At 34.9% G+C, this 25,795-nt stretch overlaps 1 protein-coding gene across 11 annotated transcripts; it reads right to left on the bottom strand.

Moving 5' to 3' along the window:
- Positions 1 to 177: 177 nt before the first annotated feature.
- On the bottom strand, positions 178 to 24,604 carry Acsl (Acyl-CoA synthetase long-chain). Of its 11 annotated transcripts, none has more exons than XM_089075063.1 (9): positions 24,422 to 24,604; positions 10,061 to 10,174; positions 4,820 to 5,189; positions 4,302 to 4,670; positions 3,543 to 3,938; positions 3,005 to 3,317; positions 2,671 to 2,934; positions 2,292 to 2,567; positions 178 to 2,209 (listed from the first exon to the last, which is right to left on the bottom strand). In XM_089075063.1, exons 2-9 carry the CDS (start codon positions 10,078 to 10,080, stop codon positions 2,055 to 2,057), a joined length of 2,163 nt encoding a protein of 720 aa, XP_088931189.1. In that variant the 5' UTR covers positions 10,081 to 10,174; positions 24,422 to 24,604; the 3' UTR covers positions 178 to 2,054. The 11 variants fall into 11 exon arrangements, with proteins under 11 accessions (XP_088931189.1, XP_088931196.1, XP_088931194.1 ...); XM_089075070.1 differs by having other exon boundaries at positions 4,835 to 5,189; positions 24,422 to 24,603; XM_089075068.1 differs by lacking the exon at positions 24,422 to 24,604 and adding an exon at positions 24,230 to 24,254.
- Between the last annotated feature and the right edge of the window lie 1,191 nt (positions 24,605 to 25,795).

Here is a 25,795-nt window from a genome sequence, read left to right as displayed (position 1 = left end):
AAACTATTGAAGATTCATTGATATACATAATTAAAATGGGGAATAACTTATTCAAAAATTCATTAATTAACGTCCGTTTTTTATTCAATTATTAGGAATTTAAATTGATAATTATCTAGGAAATGGAAGTGGAAGTAATAAGAGAGATGTATTGCAATGACGTTCAAGTCAGCGATATACATCTTTGTACATTTATTTTGCAAATTATTCTCAAATAATAATTGCTAATAATCATAGTAATAATAATTGTAACTTTGATGCCATAACACCAAACAATTGACCACGCCTACTTAAGTAATGTGTACAGCGCTTAATAATTAATAGAGATTAGTACCAACTCTCATGTATTTAGCTACCGCAGGAACTCTCGTGGCAAATGAAACAAACGTGAGCTGCTCTTGAATTAGCTCTCACTAGCTCCCGCTCCTTTTGTTTCCGTAAAACGAAACAGAAGAAAAACATTAAGCTTTTGTGTCGGTATGTGTGAACGCACATATTAACTTAATTGCTACTTGCACATCTTACGCGACAAAATCTTGTATGTACAGTTTCCAGGACACTGTACTGTTTTCTCTGTCGGCTCGTATTCATACCGGAATATGCACGCGAATAAAGAGAATATAAATCGGTGTAGTATATGTTAACATTTTGTATAAATATAGAAAAAAATACGCGCATCATTACGTACACATAGCAAATTTCGAAAATTGATTTCTCATCATATGTAATCAAAATTTTAGGCAAATCATGTAGGCAATAATATATTTATTTTTTAAAATATTTTAATATATAAATATGAATTCGGTCGTACGATTCGAACCGTCCGAGACACACACATCAAAAAATTAACAATATAAAGAACAATTATATATTTGCAAACATGATTTTTTTATAAGCTCACATATGTTTTTATTCCCTAATCTTTTCTTATTATGGACATATATATGCATACAAGCATCATTAATGAAAATTAAACATCCACGCGCGCATATACTCACACATACGCATATACACAAAAATACTCTGTTGGGAGAAATCTTCTGATGTTTGAATTAATGTTTCAAAAAGTAGGCAGACGACGAAAAGTATGTCGACGAATTGCTAGACAGACGGTATAAGAGTATAATGCTAAGTGGTAGTAGCGATGAGAGAAATTTTAATATACACAAGATATTATTATTAAAATTGCCTTGAATTTATCTATACGTGCCGAACACATACAGCCTCGATTTTCATTTTTTTTTCTATATATACACATAATATATTTATTCGTAATAAAACGAATTATTTCAGAAGACCCGTTTCAAATCCTCTCCTCGAAGACCAAACTCGACGATTTTGAACAACACTTAAAATAAGTACACCGTACGAGTTGTAAATTTCATCCAAATCAGCTCGTTTTCGCGAAGATATCGTGACTGTCCCGATAACACCAACAATTGGATGCACTAATAAAATAACGAATTAATGACGTAATTAAAAATGAAGACAGGGAGAATAGGACAACAATTTTCCTATCAGAAAATCGTCTTGTACTATTTATCTTTTCCAATATTCGCGCTACGATATAATTTTACAGGAAATCCATCTGCCCTCGATAATACGTACGTAAAGTTATATAATACATAATGTGATATACAAAAAATTCCATCGGTTCTATGTCACTCGAATACTTAATTCGTGTGTAACAATCGATATCGATAAAAACTCGCGAAAAATCAATCATGCTCGGAAGACCCGATGAAGAAATGTCATCAAAAAGTGATACTTTCATTTTTGGATCAAAAAATCTCAGCATTCTTCAAATGATTTTCTTGGCTCCGTTATCCGAATTAATGATAATTTGATTTGTCGAATATTGACACATCAGAACTATCATTTATTATTGCACACGCAATTGCCACGAGTTTGGTACGTATCACGTAACCAGTGTGAATTTACGACACAATTTATATGTATCTATGAATTATCGAGGTACCGTCTGTTGGACAAAGTGATTTCTTAGGTCTATATCCCCGTTACGCGCAGCACTTAGTGCATCCTATGGCGGAACATCACGAGGCATACATTCTGTTAATTTCGTGTTGATAACGTTCTTGAACTGCTTTCCTCTTTAGTTTGAATGCGGCAGTAACCAAACCCATGTCGGGCGACCATTGTTCTGCGCATAATTTCACCGCACCTGGTATTTCAAATCTTTGGAGCTTACCTATAAGCGAGAGATAATTATGTTAATAAATTCTATTAAGACAAAATGATAAAATAATAATCACAAATATGTAGAAACGTACATTTTTTCGCTTGCTCAACAAGTTCTTGGAGTACCGCTTTCTCGATCTGTGGATTGCTACAAAGTTCCTCAAGAGTCTTTCCAGTTATATCTAGGTTATTAGCAATTTCCTCCAAGTAATGTTGATTAGGAACGACCAACGCCACTGTGTACGCTTTATTTGCATCGCCATAAACGCAGATGTTCTCTACAACAGGGCAGGTCTTCAATTCAGACTCGACTTTACCCAAAGAAACGTATTCGCCTAGTTGCAATTTAACCAGGTCCTTCTTTCGATCTGTAAACAGACATTATCAAAAAATATCAAAATAATGACACGTGAATATTATACCTGTCTTACAGAAATAAAAAGTATTCTCGCCGTATTCTTTACAACGTACCAATGATCATGATGGAACCATCGGGATGAATTTCGCCAATATCACCTGTTCGGAACCATTGTCTACCATCCTCCTGGAAGAAGTCTTCTTTCGTTTTATCCGGCAATTTGTAATAACCTGCGGAAACTATATCACCACCGATCACAATCTCTCCTCTAGGATGTGGATGATCTTTAACTCGGTAGCCGGCTTCTTCCCAATTCTCCAATCGAATATCGCAAATTGTAGTAGGTGCTCCGACTCTTCCGGTAGTTCTATCATGCACTGAAAACAGAAATGTATTATATAACAACGTGAATATGTCAAATACGTTTTATAGTTGACAAATACATACTATCCATAACGGTTGCGCAAGAAGTTGTTTCTGTGAGACCATATCCTTGAGTTACAGTGACGCATAGGCAAAGTTTTATTTGATTATGAGTGTCTGGACTGAGCGGAGCGCCTCCGCAAAGAACAAGCCTAATGCGACCGCCGAGCACTTGTTTTGCGGCTCCAAAGATGTACTTATCAAAGAGAGGCGTCTCATAGCCTCGTTTCGTCCATTTTAATTTGTATTCGTATGCAAAATTGAAGATGGCTTGCCTAAATGGACCAGATTTCTTCACTTTCTCATTTATTCCTTTGGAGATACGATCGAGAATGAGCTGAAATAAAGAATTTTATATATTTTGCCAGTACTCTTTTTTGCACTTATAAAACTTAGATCAAAATAAGGGACAAAATTTGCAAATAAAAAAAAAATCATATACTTGAAGTAGTTTTCCATATTTTTTTATGAGTGAAGCATTGGATAAAATAATTAGTAAGAGAATAATTTCCTTCTTACGCAAAAGATTTAAATAAATAGAATAATTTACAAAAATACTTACTGGTACTGCAGTTAAACAAGTTGGATGTAGAACGGAAGCATCTCCCTTTGATCCTCTCTGTATCTTACTACTCGAGTCGATCAATGTAAGCGGTGAGCTATAACCAATGGGCACTCCACTTAAAAGACAGACACTCTCAGCCAATAATTCAAAGACATGAGCCAATGGCAAGAAACCCAGAAAAACGTCGTTCGAATAGATCTGTACAGCATCGCAGAATGCTTTCAGAGTGGATATAATATTCTTATGAGACAGAAGAACGCCTTTCGGTATCCCGGTCGAACCAGATGTATACATAATTATAGCGGTATCATCACTCTTTGGCGAATTAGCACTCGCGGTTGAGCTATTGCCCATTTTGATGACATCGGAGAAGGGTACTAATCGCACTCCATCCTAAAACAAAAGCGATAAAAAATATTTTAAAACCTCAAGAAAGTGACGTATCAAATAGTCAAAAGCAGTACTGACACATCGGCGATTATGTAAATGGCATAAATAATCAACTACATAATCAACTACAGTTAATGCCATAGCTATTAGGTAAAAACGAGTTTCTAAAAAGAAATAAAGGAACTGATCCGACGCGTCTAATAACCGGTTATTTGAATAATTAACTTTTCGAAGTAGTTATAATCATTGTCAATATTGTTACATAATTATTTAAAAGAAATTATATGGATAAAAATTTTAAACGTACTTATGAATTTTACAATTTACTCCATGAATTCATATTAAAAATTAATATTTGAAATATACCTTGTAACCCGTGGTGATAGTCGGTTTGAGTTGATCTTCCATGTAGATAATTGTTTTGACTTCCGGTACCATGTCCAACAATCGTTTGAATTTTGGCAAAAGTTCATGGCTGGTAATGACAGTGTCCACTTCAGTTTCGTTGATACCATGAGCAATAGCTTCGTCGCCCAAGGTTGCATAAATTGTCACCACAGTAAAATTTTGCTTGAAACACGAATGCGCCGCTATCATCCATTCCGCTCTTGTCTCGGCGAAGATAACGATGTTCTTACGTGGCTTCATACCGAGTTCTACCAAACCTCTACCGAAAGAAGCTGCCAATCTTTCGACGTCATTAAAAGACTTCCATTTGTACTCTCCCATTTTGTACTGAAAAAACAGATGGAATTTCACAAAATTAGCCTTCTTTCGATGTTGACATTAAATAAGTACTATGATAAAAAAATATACAGATATCAATATAGCTCATTCCTATATAATTTTCCTATATTAAAAATGTTAAATTCATTTTTACACACTTCCGAATATTTTACCTTCTTGAAGATTCTGCCGTTAGGTTGAGGCTCATCCTCCTCTGCTAAGATTTGCCTGGTACCAAGACACCTCTTGTCGCCGTGCATTTTGGTGACCCAGAGAAGCACCTTTTCCAGAGTATCAACCTTTTCGCGCTCGAGCATGATGTGCATCGGTCCCGGGGAGTCGACGCTTCTGTAAGTGATCTGATTATCATCTTTGAGGATCGGACGGGCCTTGATCCTTCTCGAGGCTTTACGCTTCTCCCATGGTCGCTGGAGTATAAGGTACACAGGGAAGGTCAGCAAGTCGTACACGTACGACAGAGCCTTGATCGCATGGATCGCCCCGCTGATCCAGAAACCTTCCATTTCCCTATTAAATAAAAGAACCGCTCAAATATTCGTATTTAATATAACTTCATTTACATCAGAAAATAATATTCGGTGCCTGTCAGATTTGGGAGTAAAAAATTAACAAATATAATTATAAATATAGGGTTATAAATATAACAAAATATAAAAATTTGAAATTATTAGATCGATAACATTGAAATAGATTTTCTTTATTTTTAAATACCCTCGAAAAGAAGGAAAATTATCGTAATTATATAATTACTATAATTATATAATTCGATCGTTGCAGAAAAGATACAAAGTTTAAACATTATTTATCTACACTGCTGAAAAATCATTTTATCGGGTATCACAATATCATGTTCTGGTTATCCGTATACCAAATAAATTATTTACTCGAGTAAGCAATTTCGAAGCGTGAACGAGTAAAGGCTATCATTCGAGGTCATGCGTTCTTGCAATATAATTCGAATCAATAATAATTAAGCATTATCATATATAGGCGGGATAAGCGGGATTGGTAAGCAACAATTATAATCATTAAAATTTTTTTGTGGACTTCTACCGGCAAATTTAAGGTACCTTTTATCTACTTTTTGCAGCATGGCCGCATTCGATGTGACACTTAACATGATACGTGCGTAGAAAAGAAAGAGGAAGCACTTTTTAGCGATACAACATATCTATCAAGATCGATAAAGTGATAGGATAACAAGCCATTGAAATGAACAATAAGATACAAGTTCAATCGAAATACACGTATCAACATTCGCATCAACAATTAAAAGAATGTAATCGTACTCCTACAGCGAAGAACTAGAGAAGCGTACCGTTTAATTGGTCTGTCTTCTCTAGCGCATATCGCTTGGAAGTGTCAGAGTGCTGTAATAAAAAATACGTCTCTACTTAATCAAGGTAAGTGCAAAAATCACTCAACTATATCTCTCTTAACGCCGCATGTGACATAGGTATCGGCGATTGATTTTCGGTCCACTAATAAAAAAAAAAAAATACTTCGCACGTTAACAAAATGTTTTTACGTTAAAATATCTTAAAATATGTTTCAACATCAATCTAATCAATATTTCACCCAATATTCACTCGGACATTTTGCTGCATGCAATAATATAAAATATAACATATAATTAATTTTAAGGGAAAAAATTTGGAATAAATCTCTCTTGTTTTCATCAGATAATTTATGCAGCTACAAGAAATTTGCATTATACTGCGCGAAAGTGATAATTTTATAATATATTTATAAATGATAAATTTTGTTATTTGTATCTTTAGGAAGAAGATAAACCTGAAAAATTAATTTCATGTCCACTTTGATCGCGGATTTCGCGGAATCAAGTTGGATTCCGATAAAGCGCTGAGCCACGAAGTCAATTTAGATTAGTGGACTTACATATCGATTCGGACGACTCCTTTTTATTCCATTATTGATTGCGCCATATCGTATTCGCGATATATCCATCCCTGAACTTTACACGAGGTACTTATTCCGCCCCTCTCTACGCCGTATAGTTAGGTCAATAGTTACTTCACGCTACAATATGGTTATTAATCAAGTTCTTTTGATTTTGCTTGCTATTGATCGTACGTACCGACCAGGCGATATCACAATGCAGCGAACAACTCGATATATACGATATAAGCGAGAAGCAAACACGAGTTATGTCACCAATTGTGATATTTATAACATAACATTTAGTTCTGCGATTCGATCTAAAATGATAATGACGCAAGCTTCGATTGATATTATTCGATTGACAAGAGAGAACAAAAAATTTTACATTTTTTTTTTTTCGTCAATAAATTAACTCTACCTCAATAAATAATTTTAATAAACATAGTTTCAAGAAACCTTATTAGTTTATTACTGTTATAATTTATCTCGTTTCTTTCATTATCGCACAAGGAAACAAAATAATCAATATATAAATAACGTATCATAGTTGCGACGTTACATAAAAACTAATTACAATACAAGACAAACTGCGAGTAATTTTTTATTTTTATGACTTCATTATTGTACATATAAAAAGATCTAACGTAGATTTGTGCAGATATAAATATTCATATAATGTTCAAAGTTCGTGTGTATTATGAATGTTTTTAAATATTCATTAAACGCATTGTAAGGAGAATAAAAAATTATAAAAACAACTGATAAAACATATCAAAAATTTCCATTTGTCACACTTACTAAATGGATGGATTCGTTTTCGTTACAAAAGAGTACATTAAGAAATGAAATATGAATATACGATAACATACGATATGAGACGACAGAATTAAAAATCGAATTGTGCAAAAAAGAAAGCTCTTTCATAATTATATAATTCATCCTATTCTACAAATAAAAGGAAAATAACAAAACAGACCAAAGACATTGACGTATACGTAGAAGTCTTTGAATTGTTTTTTTTGAACAATTTTATAAAATGTTTATATAATTAATTAACTTATAAAAATAATGAGATAGTCAATCAAAGAAAAAAAATAGATTAAGAAAAACAACGTAATTGCTCCATAAAATTTAATAACAACGTAATTGCTCCATAAAAATTAAATAAACTGAAGCATATTAAGATTAATTTAAGTCTAAATAAGCCTTGTTTTTCTATCAATTGCAATCTCAATGCCTCATATATCTGAATTTAAAAACGTCAAATAAAATCTCGATTTTAAATTTTATTACAGCAAGCTAATTTTATTCGATGATTCTGGAGGAGGTGTCTTGTGTAACGATTGGGAGGATTAAGATAAAGATAAAATTATTGAGGGAAAATGCCGAGGAAACACGCGATCGAGATTCTAATATCGTTACGGACTTTGAACGTCGCGAGTCCACGTAGCACGTGGTGAACGAATGGAGCTAACCGGTCTCTCGGCTCTTATCTGCGGTCGAGTGTCTGTCCAAAGGGTTTCGTGCGTATCGCGGAAGTCAAAGGGGGACGAAGGGGGACGAAGGGGGTCCAGTCTGTGTGGTAGCAGTCGTCTTACGGTCAAATGTCCAGAGTGTATCGTCCGTTGGACCGAGATTTTGTGGTTTATCTTTTTCCACCGATATCGCATAGTAAACTCCCACGAGTCAAGTAAAAACCTCTCCCTCGCAGTCGAGAAATGAAGTTGTTTAACAAAACGAAGAGAACTTACGAGTTACATGAGTTTGGCAATAATTTGTTATTCCTCTTGTTATCCGTTTAATGGACATTTAAAGATGTATTCGCACGAACACTTTTAATTTTACTTATATGTATATATTAAAACAAGAGTATTTTTATAAAAAATTAAGTCAAAAGGTTGAATAATATTACATAAAAAAATAAAATACATTACGTCAAAAAACTAAAGTACGTATATTATCCTCATTCTTCTGATAAGAAATCGATATGTTATAAAATATTTATTCTCTGATTTATGGCAATTAAGGAATCGTAATAAGTTTATCTTTTATTCTAATTTACTTTCGGTATACAAGCGGAAAAGCTTTGAATTATTTACGAAGTCATAATGTTAAAGCCATAATGTCCTTACTATCAATCTAACTCCACGGTCTCCTATCACGTGTCCATTAAAAATTGAACGAAGAAGAAAGTGGCAGAGTTTGTAAAAAATAAATTATCTTCTTTTTTCCCTGAACGTAAATCATTGCAGATAAAATCTACTTATAATATGTTTACTTGATAGTATAACGATTAACATACTTTACCATGTTATCTGATATATTAATACATCACAGCCCACAAACATATATAATTATGCAAAATACGTAGAAGATTTACAAATAAAGTGTAATTATAATAAGGTCTGCAAGCTACGAAAAAAATGGAAATTTGGTCTAATATTTCAATCTAAATATAATACGACAATAATCGTGTTGAAATTGTCTTATTTGTATGCAGACGCCAATAATTGTCATAAAAAAAATCACACATACTTTTCACAATCGACCTTGTAATAATATCGATTGTTCGAATTCTTCGTGTTCGCTGTCGTTCTTATAATAGTTATTCTTATAATTATCTAAATATTTCTCTAAGAAAAAAATGGGAAAGATCTACTTATAGAATATACGTTTCTAAATATACGAGTGCTAAATGTAGCAATGTGATTTTTTTATCCATATTGTTCAATCAATTTGAATGACAGATTAAAATCACGCAACCACATTTGATATAAAGTACTTAATATATCATATAATCTAATTATGATTCATGTATCGCATGCCGATAACATTAAGAACAAAATCATTGTGCAGGAATAAAGATAAATCGAAGCAACAGAAAGATCTAAATAGCAATTAGCCATTTAACTAGCGGCTAAATTACGAAATGCATATACGAAATTCTAAATAAATAAAAAAACAAAAATAAAGACAAAAGTATCAGGATAATAAAATTGCAGATATATATATATATATATATATATATATATATATATATATATATAATATAGAGGGAGAGACATAGCTGTAGCTAATGCATAAATGAAAGATGCGATTCAAGTCGTAAAACGTATATGGAAAAGAGGGTAATGTTCATAAAGAAACATGCTCGAGCGTTACGACGAGGCGAGATAAAGCAAAGAGCTCGAGGTCCATCGAATACGTTTCAGAAAATCCTGTGAGCGGGGGACCCACAACGTGTCTAATTCAACATCGTGGGCCATCTGCGTCCGGGGACGCGGAGAGTCATAATAGTTTAAGCGACAGCGAGATAAAAGATACAGCAGAGAGAGCTCATGCAGGCGTACGCAGCGATGCATGATGCACGATGCACAGCGGTGCATGGGCTCATATGTACACGTATACACATATATATATATATATATACGAGCTACGCAGCGGCATATCCTGTGTGCGTTTACACTACGACTCACTGTTTATCGTCCACGATCATGATGGCGGTTCGTTATTACTTCCGGTAAGTTCTTACTTCCAAGACCGACACTTCACCCGGCGGGGTGCCTCTCTCTGTGCGCGGTTAATCGACACTGCAAGAAAAACCATTCCCAAAATCGACAAGAGTTAGTAAAAAATAAAATCTCCGGAGTGCATGCGAGGTGCATTCGAGTACGCTCTTCATCGCCGAAATGGTCCTCGATGACGACGACGGAAGCCCTCGAGATCGACTTTTGCCCCGGCAGAGATACGTCGAGAGGGCCTCTGCTTCTCGATCATTTTCTCGATGATCATTTTCTTCGTGCGATCGTGCGATCGTTATCGCGGAATTAAAGATTCTCGTTAAACGGGGCAGTTCATAAGAACCGCAAATTACAAAGTATTTTCTATAGCTTATCTTTAAATTCTATTAAAAAGTTAATTTTGTAATAAGGAGAAAGGTATTTACTAAACCTAAGCTGAAATTGAAGTGATAAGCTAAATTGGAGCTAAAAATAGGAAAAGCGAATTTTAAAAAAATACAGTAAGAAATGTGCATAAATTTGATCGATTATTTTCAACAACATTGCGTGTCTGCAATGTTGTTATCTGCAATGGTAATATTCTATACCGACTTATTTTTTTTAAACGCAAACTACTTAATCACATGTTCATAAGACATGTTTATAATCACACGTTTATTCACATTTGATTGCGTAATAAAAACATTGAAGGATTATGTAAGCGCCAAGTCGAACCGCATCACGGTGCAATAACGGACTACATAAACAATGTAAAAAAAAAAAAACACCTCTGCAATATTCAACGTGTCAATAATATCTATGAAAATTCTAAACTGGACATAAGTTAATGAGACGTCGCGAGGCGCACACATAACAAATTCGATTTAAAAGAAACTAGAAACACGCGATCAATCTTCGTGCTATAAGGAGTAATCACGCCATTACTTAACAGGTCAGATTTATATCCGTCACGCGGCTCCGCTCGTTTAGTAAACGATGAGTAAGCCTCCGCGGGGCGGTTTGATTTACATCTCGTAAATACCCCCGAGAGACACTTACGCAAGATGTGGAATCCGGGAAGGAGGAGGAAGGGGGGGGAGGCAATTAGCGGGTCGGCCCCCTACGATTCTCCAGGTATTGCGAAACGTCGCGGTTCGCGAAGAATTCCTTCGGCGTTTATCTGCCGTGGTCTGCACGGTCCGTTAACCGCGCGGCAACTGACTCGGTCAAGTGCACTTTGCTCCCGATACACGCGTGCACGTGTCAATTCCCGGCGGAATGCACGCATTGCAGTCGAAACGCGAGCGTGAAGCATCGCGCGACGATGACGGCGCGCCGCTCGACCAGCCGATTTCCGAAAGGTTCAATCCCTCGACAGTAAACCGGAAATGATCCGCGTAAAATCTAATATCGGAATTTTTCGCTATTTGCGATTAAACGATTTTGCATAAATTATTATACATTATTTCCAGGGAGAAATTATTACAAGGGGGATCGTGAATAAAAAAAAAAAAAAAAACTCAATATTTTCCACGGACAAATAAGGCTAATAATTATTGATGACTCTCCATAATCGCGAGGGATAATATAATGAAAAATATTTATGTAAACAAAATATCTTTTTTTCTCGATATGTCATATCTTCTGGTCACTTTTACAGGCAAAAAAGAAGAAGTTATGAATATCGCAAAAACGCGTACCTTGTGCTCGGCTCGTTTTGCAAGACTTACGATCCAAAGTTCACTTGACGCAGTTAACTATTCAGATCCGCGATAATCGACGGTACAAAGAACGGAGACAACGTTCGCGGCCCCCGCTCAAGTCGTTTAATTCATTTCATGAAATTATATAAAATTTATTACCAATTCTTTTCATAATATTATTCTAAAATAAAAAATAAATGTGTGATAATTTCGACAGAATAATAATTATGAGAAATGAAGAACTGGGAAAATCGTGGTGAGCAAATTGCAAACGTCAAGGAAATTTTTTGCAAATGTAAATATCATAAATGTTTCACAATATTATAAATATTCACTACAGAAAAAATATAATAACAGATAAAACTCGGAAAAAAAATGTAAATTTACAAATGTGATCTTGAAGACATTTCAGAGTTGCTTTTTGCATATCTCCTGAAAATAGATGACTAAATGCAATGTATACATTTAAAAAAAAAAAACTGCTGACAAAAACATTAACGTATGCTTTTTGAATTAATTCTACAACACTTTATCTTTACAATATGTCCAAGTCACAGAAAAGGTCAAACCCAATATCAGCATCGTATCCTCGTGAGGGTTAAAGTCCGACACGAGTAATTATATTTCAAAACATTGAATATATGTAATCAGATTCTGCGCAAAGTAACTCGGCGGGGGTTTTGCGCGTCTGGGCTTCTTTCCACTCGCTCGTTTTATCGGCGAGTCCGAAGTTCGATATCGTACGCGAGCAAAGATGTAACAGAAAGGACGCTCGTAATATCGAAAGGTCCATCCGCTGGCATTATTTCACGCGTTGCGTCATTGCTTGTATTGTGGTAGCCTTCATTCATCATTGTGTCACCACCATACACATTCGCCATGCATTGCGATCAATTACATACTTTTCAACACTTAACGTTTATGAATCGCCGGATATAAATAAACCGCAACGTAAACGCCGTGTTATATTTTTCTTCTGGACAAAAATCAAATTGTTTTAATCGACGCGAGTTAAAGTATCTTTTTCGTATCCTGTACACATTTATACTAATCGTTAATAAATATTAACGATTAAATAATTAAACATAATTAAAATATTCTTGTAAAAATTATAAAAAATAATAATTAAACAAATTACATTTTGGGAATTATATGTCAATGAAAAATGTCCGAGTACTTGTGTTACGATAGAGAGAATTCAAAAACGGAAAGATTGAGATTGAGATTATGTTTGGTGTTTCTGTCGGGATAATTGTGACTGAATAATTATGAGAAATAACTACAGGAAAGGGATGTCTTGCTTTAATATGAATTATGACGAACGTTAACACGATTGTTCCTATGAATCATCACATATCTCTGGGAATCGCAAAGAGGCATTGCCCTCTTTAGAAAACTACTACCATTTACGTCATCGATCTAAGCTTTTCCACATTCATTCAAAGAATAATAAAATTCTTTAAACTAACGAAAAATTGTCAGCTGTCTTTGTCAACAATGTTGATCGTGCTGATCATAAGTATATTCAAAGTTTCACGAACAGATAATATCCTCTTTTTCGTAACGTTACGAAGCCCGAACCTTGGTTAACTTTGCTGGACAAAACGAGTATCGGAATTAACGCTACTGACCCAATTTTACGAGCACACACGTACCTTACACGCGTAGAAATAAGCCACGATGCACTCATATCCGCACACGAATCCGTCCTCCACGACGCATTTAGCGAACGTGACACAATCGCATATGCAAGATAATTCGACACCGCACTAACAAGCTTCTAAGGATTGTAACCTAACCCGAATTAAAGAAGACAGTTCGAACATTCGTCGTTGCATTTGTGATGTGATGTGGTGTAATAGTGAAATAATAGGAAGACATAAATACATAAAGGAAGATCACTCGATTACATTATTTTTAATTTTCTAAACTAAATTTCTGTATTCACATTAATTTCTTAGAAATTTAAACTAATGCGATAAAAATTAAAGCAACAATCTCAATGTTTATATTTCTCTCTAAATAAATTATTCCTTTTCTCATGTCAAAAATATTTATAAACTATTTGTTAAACTCCTAATATGCAATTCTAAAAGTGTAGATTGCATAAAAAATTAACGAAACATGTTTTTTAAAACGTCAACATTTCAAACAAATCTATTTTTATTACGATTTTGAATGTTGACAGATGTTTATTTGCGTATATATGATTGCTGTTATCTTATCTGATAATACTTATCGCAAAACTAGTTCATAAACTTTGTACTATATACAAAAATTAGTATTTTCACTCGTTAAGGTTTCTGTTGTTTAAAATATTTTAATATAATTATTTAAAAATTCTTTCATTATATTTCCTCATTTCTAATCTTATTAATCCAGACGAGAACAATAAATCGGTAAGAACCTCAATTAGTAAATTCAAATTTATTTTATATAAAAAAATCCATATAATAAATATTTTAAAAGTATAATATATAAACTAAAACAATGATGATAATAATGAATTAGATGAGGAAAAAAGGGACATTTTAAAAAAGTTATGAAGACAAAAAGAAGCAAGGAGGAGAAATAGGAATCAAGGAGATGATACGATATGGGACGACATAAACATACAAATAAAAACTTGGGAAAACGATAAGAAACTGTAAAATATAATGTAAAAGAGATACAAGAAGAAAAAGAAAATGTGATAATTGTTTAATTTAAGGACTATGTTAAAGTGCAATATAAATAGATAGAGTAATTTTTTTCTTTAATGCAGGTGAGGATAAGATATGGATGAATGTGTGGAATAAGAAAAAATTTGTAAACCAACTTCTTATCTGGCTGTAAAATACATAATATATAATCTAAAACTAAAATAGAATCGTCTTTTCAAAAACGTTTTCATATTCAAGTGAATGTAACTTATGTTCTACAAGATGAATAATTTTGTTGGGTTATTCTAAAGTTAAAAATACTAAATGAATTCATGTAGAGATAATTGTAAAATATAAATCAAAATTATAGCTTGTTCGATGACATTGCTTCAAGCGAGTAAATGAAGGAAAGAAAAAAATACAACGATTTTTACACAATAGTCACGTCGCTTATGTAATGACTGTACTATCTTCAATCAGAATCTGTTCGTGTTATCTTCCTGGCGTAGGCAGAAGAATGCATTAATGCTAAATGCGTCTACGCACGATGAGTTTTTAAATAAGTATTCTAATTAAGATAACTGAACCGAAGAATTATCTACTGTAATCATTGAAAATATTTCGTAAGTCGCTTAAAAAAAATATTTTCTCAAATAAAAACTTTTCTCTCCTTTTTGATCGACTCTCAAATTTTGCACAATAACGATATTGTATTATCAGTCGCGGGGAGGATCGCGTTGACGAAACGTTGACAATTTGACAAATTGACAGTAACCTTACGACGTTAATTGATGGGAGACCCATTACTCTTGCGATAGGCGATCAATATTCTCAAGGATATTGTAGAAAATTGTATTCACGCCCATGCGCGCGTATCTATAGTGTACTTCATAAATAATATCAATTGACTGTAAACAAAGACGGTAATATAAAAACTGTACAAACAGTAATAAATTTTGCGATGTTCGTTGTTGAAATATGCAATAGGACTTTTTATCACGACGCAAACACGAGTCATTGTTTAAAAATCAAATAACTGATCCGTCTTTTATTAACTAGTCAGTCACGGTTAAACCTTAGCGTGGATTATTCCGTTACACGCGGTTACGTAAGTTTATTACATTCATGAGTATCATTACATTAATGATAATCAGGAGGAATCCCGCCTTAGAACGAAGTACAGAACGCGAGGAATTAATTAAATCATTCAAGTGTGGATTATCCGCGCTGATTTGTGACCGTGATTAAATTGCGAGAGAAAACACTCTCTACTCGTCGTAGATATTTGTTTCGTCACGCCACTATGTTGCACGTAATGCCTTTGTAAATTGAATTGCTTTTGGATTCCAAATTGAATCAATTGTTAAAGTTGGTAAATAGACAAGCCCAGATTAGACACTTTAATTTACCACTTGATTAACAATAAGTCACGGATACGCGCAAATGATAATCTAAAACTGAATGTAATAGCGAACGAAATAGCATTTGAGTGCGATATCAGAGAAATTCATATGTGTATTGTGTACGTGAGAGTACTTGAGAAAAATATCTTTACAGAGATAACAATCAGAAAAAGAATGAGAGAGATAAAACGAGAAATCATCACGTGAAACGTAACTTTGAGTTTAAAAACCCTGAAAATTTTTTTTCGTGAAAATCCCGTTTATGTGAAATGAAACTTCATACTTTATCAAAAAATTTGACTCCGAAGAAATGCGACGTATTTCCTTTATTTATCCTGCTTAACTGGATATAAACAGGTTTCGGAATTATTTTCAGAATTAAATCTAGAAAAGGTCCGCATAGGTCACTTGACACGATATTACTGCCAATCATGTCGCTGATACCGATTCCGTCGCTAAGGCTTCTCGAGGCTTCTCGAGAACTACATTCTCTTCACATAAAAATACAACACGCGAATTCAAACGCGGGAAAATCTGTGTCTCTTATCGAAATAGGTCAGGTAGTTCAGAATATGTGTACCAACGTTCATTCATGCATTCCCATATTAATAATTTCCCAGACGTTAAAAATAGACATTGCAGTTTTTACGCTCAGGTCACACGTGACCTGAATAGAAACGGTTCGATCGGGAGAAGTTAGCGGTTCATCAATGTGTATTAAATTATCGCGTATAGAATCCGGATATCGATTTGTACATCGCAATTACATGTTTACTTAGAGGAGCAATTTAATTCTGCGATCGTCGGCGGTCGTGTCGGTTTGAAAAAAACCGGTTTCACCGCCGCAACAGCGGAAGAGAACTGACGGAAGGGGGACCACAAGGGGGAAAATTTCACGCTACATCGCCATTATTAATAATCTCGTGCGCGGCCAACGATGAAACCACCATGTACTACTTTACGGATTATTTCCGTCTAGGCGATCATCTACGTCCGTCTGGCTCGAATACGCTACGCGTTGTACTTAATCTCGCGATTTGCAGCTGCGACTGATTCGCGAATGCTCGACAAACACGTCTTGTTTATAGTACAAAATAGATAAGAAAAAAAAAAAAAAAAAAGAAAAGATAACTCGCAAAACGAACTGAGGAAACATAAACGATCGATCTATTTAAATTCATCGAAAATTAAATAGAAACAAGATTACACTAATTTGCATAATTAAAATAATTTGCATATAACACAATTGAAACATTTTAAAAGGATATTCATTGTGGCCAATATGCATCCTGTATTGAAAATTAACATCACTAATAGCTATGTCTGTCGCTATTATAGGTCTTCATGTATATTCAAGAGTAACAAAGACGATTCGAAATAAGAGCTATGTTCTACTACTACTTTATTTTTCTTCTAGAATATGTTAAGAGATCATTAGCAATATCTTAATGACTGATTATAGTAATAAGTGATATTGCTATCTTCTATTTAGTAATTGTTTCAAATTATTTCATTTCTGTAAAAATAATGGAAAGCTATGTTCTATATTTTATTCCAAGAAATATCGAAGAATTTTCATAATATATTTTCTACTACACAACAAGAAGATTATCCATTACGTACGTGTAAAAAACAATAAAACGTTAAGATATCCTGCCAATCGATTACAGCCGCTTTTATGCATAAAATGTGAAAATGATTATCGTATAGCCTTTGCGAAAGATATTTTGCCAAACCGATGTAAATTTTATGCTTCCATTACCGCGCTCCTGCACGTCTACATTGAAGAGATCAAGAATTACAAACAAGTTATAACATCTAATGTCGTGAAATGATGAATGTGGAAAATTCTAATTATAGCGATACGCATTTGTACGGAGCTATAAATATTTGCAGACTGGCACGGTGCCACCTCTGTTTGCATAAATCTTCCGTTCATTGATAAGGATGTCAATCGTCGTCGATTTCGCTCGATGTTGACCATGAATTTACGAAATGGATCATTCTACCGCGAATCGATAACGAAAACGATTCACCAAGCGTAACCATAATGGCTGCGTTCAGCAGAGATAACAGGTTTGCAACGATTACAAGGTTCTTTAATATATATAATCTATTCTTTAAGATAATTGGTTCTTGTTTTTTTCTACAGTTCTAAATATATAAATCAATCAAAGAATTTTATAGTTGCTATTTTTCTACTAAACGCAGCCATTGATTCCTCGTTAAATGCATCAGCCAGGAAGTTTGTGCAACGGTTGACTCAGATGTTTCGTCGGCGAAACATTGAAGAGAGAAATAATGATGAATCTTTCGAGAAAGCATTACGATACGATACTTCCGCTCGATATCAACGAGACCGATCCAATTAATCCAACGAAATCGCAAGATCGACGAAGCAGAGCGTTTAAATTTCTGCACGAAGACGAGTAGGGAATTTAAAACGCGCAACAGTGACTCTAAAGCTCCTAATACCCCCAGGTGGCAGAGGATCGTTTAAACGTTGCGCACAATAAAGAAACAGGGATAAATAATATGAAACCTTAAAAATAAAAATTATAAATAAAGATTAAACGTAAATGGACACACAAGTATGAGATATAACTACATCTTATATTTACTTATGTCCACTTTGCGTTTAATTTCTATTCCTAAATTTACTTATTTTCAAAATTTAATACTTATCCTTGCTTCGCCACTGTGCACATAGCACTTTATAAGCAAAAGTAACAAGCAGGTTCGCCGCTTACCTCATGAATTCGCGGCGACGGTCGGTCTCCCCTCGCGCCTTCCTGCTCGCCGAGATCGCCGAGTCGCTTCCAGCCGGCTGCCGCTCGTTTTTCCCACCGCGCGATCGCGAGAGAGGAAATTATCACTACGTGCAAGTCAAGGGTGTGGGTTCAAGAATGATGTGGGTGTCGCACGCGCACGTATACGTGTTACGTGTGAGTGGGTGCCACGAGTGTTCTCTCGCTTGCGGCGCCGCGCGCGCCTTCCGCCACGTTTTCACTCGCGGGTGTGGTACGCCGTGTCTGTGCGACACCGACGGGGATAAGGGACGGACGGGGGTGTGTGCGTAAATGAGAGAGCGGAGGCGATCGGCGACGCGCTTCGAGACGGTCGACAAACGACTGAACCCGTGCCATGCCGCCGAGCTACATCGCGCGCCGCAGGCTTCCCGAGCACCTTTGATCTTTGCTCACGAACCGACCACGCGTGGACCCTGGGATCTTGCCCGATAACGCCACGCATGGTGTAATCAGAGGTGGAGGTGACGCGGCGCATGGCGGCGCCGGGACAGCTGTTCGAATCCTCGGACTCGGACTCACTTGGGCGAAGAGCGAGGGGCTCGCGATAGTGGATCCGATACACGTCCCGCTTTCCTGAGTCAGACGGACTTTCGAAAGTCTCTTTCTCGAATACGCTACTTTCCGAATCACCCTTCGACGTCGTAAGACCGCCGATTTTCACCAAAAGCAGTTATCTATTCGTATCGCGCTGAAAATTAGATAAATAATCGCTATAATCTGAAATTAAGTATTCAAAAGAAGATTAAAACTTTCCGTACATTTTAATGATTACTTAACACATTTAAGTCAATTCTAAAGCTAATTATTTATTTCTTCAATTTAAATTAGATCTCTCCGATAGAGAAGTAGCGTGTTATCAGGTTGTTCCACGCTCTGATAAGGTGAATATTCTGTGAACGAAAGATATTTAACAATGTATCACAAGATAGATAATATCTGTAAACGTATTAATCTTTTTAAAAAACTTTTTAAAAAAAGTATTCGTAGAAGTCTCAAAAGTATTATAATAAAATTAGATACTTTTTTATGTAAACGAAATAACCCTTTCTCCCGATATATATGTCTAATTACTTGACAAACGTTTTCCAAAATTCTACGAAGAGAGAATACAAAGAGTGCAATAATTATTATCAGATTTTTGACAGCGTGATTATCAACGACTCCGATTCTCAAAAGCCTTACAAAACGCTTTCCTAATGATGTATCGAGACATATGGCGCTTAATGATCGAATCGATTAACGACCGATAATACTGACAAGCGCTCGCACGATCGATGTGCCGATTCACCCACAATAATAACGCATACAACATCAGGGCCAACCAGGTCGGCGTCTGAATGTCCTCGTGGCCGAAGCATGCTTCGACTTCCACGTTTCAAACGATCTAGATCAAGTCCGACTACGAGCACCAATAATATCGCGCCACGCTGCAAAAAGCTGGAAAACTGAATAATCCGAGATCGTCCACATTCACCGCAACGTCATTCCTCAAGAGACACGAGACGAACGACGTAGAAAGAACAACATTTTCTACGCGGAGGATTTTGAAGGGCACACTCGAAGAAAAATCCGTAATGTGATCCTCGCTTAACTTCTCATCAGAGTTAAATAAATTCTAACACAATATTGAATGAAAAATTAGATGCTATAATTTGAAATTAAATTTTTAAAAGAAAAAAATAAATGTTGAAAAATAAATTGTAATCTGAAATTAAATACTTCAGGCTCCTGGATAATCATCGCGGTTGGCATTGTGGCATATTGGCATTGTGACGTCATAGAAACGATACAGTAAAATTTATTGCACCTAATTTGCAAATAAAGAAATATTTGACTAAAATGATTTAAGATAACTTTAAGACACTTGTAAAAATAGATGACTGCTTTCCTTTCCCTTTCTGATAGTCAATAAATAACTGTAAGATACACGTGAAACGAAACTTGTTGTTAGGCAAAAAACACATGGTTGACAGTTGTTGAAAGAAGTGAAATATATGCTTTTACATATAAAACTCAAAGGTAGATACTAATTTTAACTGCATTTTTACAAATTTGGTGAGTATAAAAGTCACAAATTACATCTGCACGATTAAGCACATAATAATAAAATTAGGTGCAATAAAAAATTTTATTGTCAGCACGTCATTTATATGAAAATGAACAAGGCCAAGGAAGATGAACAAGGATGAATAAACTTCTAATTTTTACCGACGCGATTTTTAGCGACGCTGCATCATTACGTCAACGCAAAGTTCTTGGCTGAATATCCAAGAACTTTAAAATTAAAATACATTTTCATGTACTTATATGTTTTAATAGTTTTTTATAACACACATTTAAGTAATATTCAATTCTAAAATTAGTTCTTTATTTTTTCAATTTATAGATTTTTTTTTTTTATGTGAAAGGATTAAACCCTCTTCTCATTATGTACAATTGCTTGACAAATATTTCTAGTATCAAATTTGCGATTTTAGCATCTAATTATCATTTAATTTTCATATTATTTAATATTGATCAAAGAAACTATCTTAATGATGTGAATCCTAATGATGAAAAATTCTCTGAATTAAATGTTATGAATAAATCTCAATCAACACAGCACCGCATATCAAATTATTTGCGCTGATTCATTTTAATCATTCCAAGAACACTGCCGAATCGTATGATATTTTTCAATGAATTTTTCAACAATAACAATATGAATTTTTGAATATTTAGTGATTAAATGAATATTCAAATTTTAACGACCGCAACGAGGCAATTTGTAAAAAAAAAAAAAAAAAACAACTTTAATTTCCTCGATCAGAATATTCTCAATGCGATAAACAACTATGTAAAATGTGCTGCGCGTTATCTATCAATTTATACATTAAAATCCCTGCAAAAATCCAGATACCGTCGAGCATCGCGAGAGATAAAAATCGCTTGTTTATATATACAAAATTGATCTCAAAATCCACCGAGGCAAGCATCTCTTTCCAGATCACTCGGTACATGCGAGACATTTCACGGAAAAAACGTACGCTTACGTGTTTCTCGCAGAACGTGACCGGGAGGGGATGTCGCGAAGGGCTTCTCTCTCACAAAACTTCCACGTCACGTGTCGCGGCTCCGGAGTACTCCCGCAGCTTCCGTCACGGGTGACTTCCGCACGAGACTGCGATCTATCAATGACGCTCGATCCGCGGCGCCATCGCCGTCGATCCTCGCCGCGGACTCCCTCCGACGACGTCGCTCCAGCGCGCGAACACTCGGCCCCGTCGTGTATCACGCGCGTGCCGCAGGACCGGCTTCGGGTGCTCGTGCTGAACACTGACGCCGATGCGGAGCTCGGACCGACCCGGAGATCAACGTCGCGGCCATCTTGCCGCCTGAAACTAGCGGAATCGATGGGCGCCGCGAGCGTCTCCTGCCGGCACGATACGACACAGCACCGCGCGACTTTCTCTCGATCAGATATTTTTCTCTCTTATTTTTCTTTTTTTTTTTTTACAAATATGGTTTACGAAAATGAAAAATCCCGAGACGAAGTTCGATTGTGGTACGATCTATTCGAGAGATTTTCGAGTTCGGTGAAACGATATCCCATTACTCAATTGATCTGAACTGAATGTACTCCAGAAAAATTCTTTTACAAGAAAATCTTCCCTCACGGTGATCTTGGAGGATGATTAGTTGGATTTTACCTAAGATTTGACCATCTGACATTGTCACCCTTGACCTCGTCTCGAAAGCGCGTGCGAGCATGCGGCATGTTGTTTGACATTCCGCCAGTGGCGAGCGAGAGAACTCCGAAATCATGTGAGACATTCAACAAACAATGACATCACGCGTTTCGCACCTGTTAAACACCTTCTAATGCTCTTGAAAATAATCCGCACATGTGCTGAACACGAATATTATTCATGGAATAATTTCTAATAAACGAATGAAACTTCCGAAAATTCCGCAAACATCTAAAGAACTCGAGATTTCGATTAGATCTCATTGATTGAAAACGTAAGAAAATCATATTTTTATCTTAAAATCTTATTCTTGTTGTATATTCTTAATAAATATACAAATAAAAAAAATAAATATTAAAATAATATTAATGGATATATTATTTTATGTATTATGTATATTATTCACGTAATAATATAAATATACGTTTTATATACCCAAATAAATCGATATGATTGACAGTTAATTGAAAATTTATAACTTTTTTTACGTTTATAAAAATAAATATATTTACATAAAGTTCATAGTCTATAACTTTTTGTTGTATGCTGTTGTGTTATGCTGTTGTAACAAGATATGAAAAATTACTTTCAGATTGTTATATTATTTTTATGACATCGCTATACATATATCTTTATAAATAAACGTTAATTCATTTATATTTTATTTTGTTTAGTTTATTGTTATCTGACTATTTTTAAAAGACTCTGTCTATGTGTGTATAATTTCATATAAAAAAAAAACAGTTGTATTTATATACACCAGCTTGATTTAACATTCCAGAGAATCTTCCCTTGTCCTTTATTCTTAGCTGAAGGAAACCGCAGATCAAATGAATACTTTCCTTTCCGTCGAGATTGTATTGTATTAGTAACAATCGCTTTGCGGAATATATATATATATATATATATATATATACGGTCACATCGGTCACAGAGTTGCACGTGTTGGTCAAACGACTTAGCGTTCCGAGAATACCGCATAGGCGAACGAATCACGAAACTTAAGATAAGTCGCAAACAGCGATACCTGAGGGAGGAAGAGAGGTTTACGCGCGTCATTTGTTTACGCGAGGAATTGGATACGTACAATAAATCTACTGGTTATTATTATGTATGAACTTTGAGAAACCCTATATCATTTCTACTAATGTTGATTAATTTTAATCTCGATTCAATGTACTTTTTATCCTTTTCTGTAGTTTTGACGGTTAGAATAAAATAAAAAATAGATTAGATAAAGAAATTAAAGTTAAATTAGAATTAATCGATATTGATAGAAATGGATATCTTTTTATGCTTATTTCTATCAATGTAGATTAATTTTGATTTTTGTTAAATTAACTTTTTTATCTTCTTTCATGCCCATTTCTTTCATACCCATATAAATTAATTTTAATCTTGGTTTAATTTGTGATTTAACTTGATTTTGTTTAACTTGATTTTCTTCTTTAATTCAAAAAAATTAAAAAAAGATTAAGAATAGATTTAAATCAAGATTAAAGTTAATTTACATTGGTAGGAATGGATATTAGTTTTTAAAATTAAAATAAAATAAAGAGTAAATTAAATTTAAGTTCGAATTAATCAACATTGCTAAAAATGGACATTGTATTTATTTCTATCAATGTAGATGATTGTTAATCTCGATTTAACTTACTCTTTACCTCTGAGAATTAGAATAAAATAAAAGAAGAGTAAATTAAATCCAGATTAAAATTAATCTATGTTAATAGAAATGGATATTAATGTTACAAGATTAGCCTAAGATGATCTACTTACTCGCATAACTGTTACTCCATAAAAATATCGCTCTATTCTATTCTATCGCGTGAGAATAAATACCAATCTCCTCTGCTTACCTTAGAAGCGCGTAACGTTTCAAACCGTTATCGTTTAACATAACATTGTTAGTATACAAACGATGACACACCAGGCTCGTCTTTCCAGCGGTTTAACGTGGCGCAAAACGTATCAACTGATCAACAAACCGCCGCCTCTATACGCGTGAAGCAGATTTCAACTTTCGCGGAGATATCGTGTACTTTACTTACGTAAAAAGTTCTACGACGCTCTCGACACCAAACGGGTCCGGCTCGAAATAATCCGCGGGATTCAATGCGTTCCGTTGCGTGCGACGTTGCGTCGATGTCAGACGAGACTCATCACACTACGTTACGACGCGCATCGAAGTCGCACTCACGAACCGTTGGAAGCCCAACTTGGAACAGCCGGTACGCGGCCACGGATCTCGATATAGACAGCCGGCCTGCGCGCGGACCAATCACACCGCGAGTTGCCATGGGCGGGGATGTGGCGTGATCCTCGGTGACGTCACGCGCGCCGGCCCGCGATCGATAACTTGAAACTCGCGCCACGTTTGCACGAATTTCACGCTGACGCGATGCACCGACGATCGATGGTTGCACGCGTATGCAATCGCAAAGTGTGTTACAGGATATGTGTGTGTGTGTGTGTGTGTGTGTGTGTGTGTGTGTGTGTGTGTGTGTGTGTGTGTGTGTGTGTGTATATGTATCGCGATCCATTTTGCGATTTTTCCGTCGACCGCATTACGATGAATACAGTCTGTGCGAATGACCAAGAATCGGTGAGAACACATTACTTTTAAAATCAATAACATTTTCACGTTTAAACGGCGCGTCTTATCAGGTGAGCTGAAGTATTGCAGTGCGTAAACTTATCGACAACGAGTAAAGTTTCGCACGTGAAAATGAATCATAAAATATACAAATCGTACGCTCTTTCTATATGATTTTGTGCACAATGGAGAAAATAATTAGAAAAATAAAAATAAATATTAATCTTGAAAATAAAAATTAGGACTAAAAATTAAACATTACGCACAATAAACACAAGTGTAAAATATAGTTATATTTAATACTTACTTGTGCATCACGTTTAATCTATTCCAAATTTTCATTTCCAAATATTTAATATTTATTCCCATTCCAAATTCTTATTTCTATTTTTCCATTGTGTATAGGATCTTATCGAAAAGATATTAGACACAAAGTGTGTTTTTTAAGACAACATAAAGTCCAAAATTGGGACATTAAGGCGGGTCTTATCATCTTCGATTAAATATATCGATTGATTAAATTTATCTGCAAAATTTACACCTAATCATATTTTATTGTTTTTGTTGATCTTCCCTAATTTTCTACAAATTATGATTTTTTACATAAAGCATATTTTTAAATAATAATTCAATAATATTTTCAATTAAAAAAATTCAATTAAAAAAAATTAAAAAATTGGGTTAAGAATGGTGAATTTTAAGTTTTGCAAATCTTAAATTTAATCGATTAAATTAATCAGAAATAGTAAGATCTACCTTTAAATCTCTTTAAGATTTTAGATCTTGTTATCTGATCTGTTATCTGAATTGAATTTGCAAAAGATTATAA

This window comes from Pogonomyrmex barbatus, unplaced genomic scaffold (assembly GCF_055798465.1).
Source record: "Pogonomyrmex barbatus isolate J1 unplaced genomic scaffold, ASM5579846v1 scaffold18, whole genome shotgun sequence".
NCBI lineage: Eukaryota > Metazoa > Arthropoda > Insecta > Hymenoptera > Formicidae > Pogonomyrmex > Pogonomyrmex barbatus.
Note: the sequence above shows the minus strand (reverse complement) of the source record. Positions and strands in the feature narration are given on the sequence as shown.

Excerpts from the sequence above, each read along its gene's own strand:
- Acsl (XM_089075063.1), bottom strand. The coding sequence starts at position 10,080 with ATGATCGTGGACGATAAACA. Across the intron at positions 3,318-3,542 it reads CTTGTTTAACTGCAGTACCA|CTCATTCTCGATCGTATCTC; the intron begins GTAAGTATTTTT and ends TCTTTATTTCAG. Across the intron at positions 2,210-2,291 it reads TGTTGAGCAAGCGAAAAAAT|GTAAGCTCCAAAGATTTGAA; the intron begins GTACGTTTCTAC and ends TCTCGCTTATAG.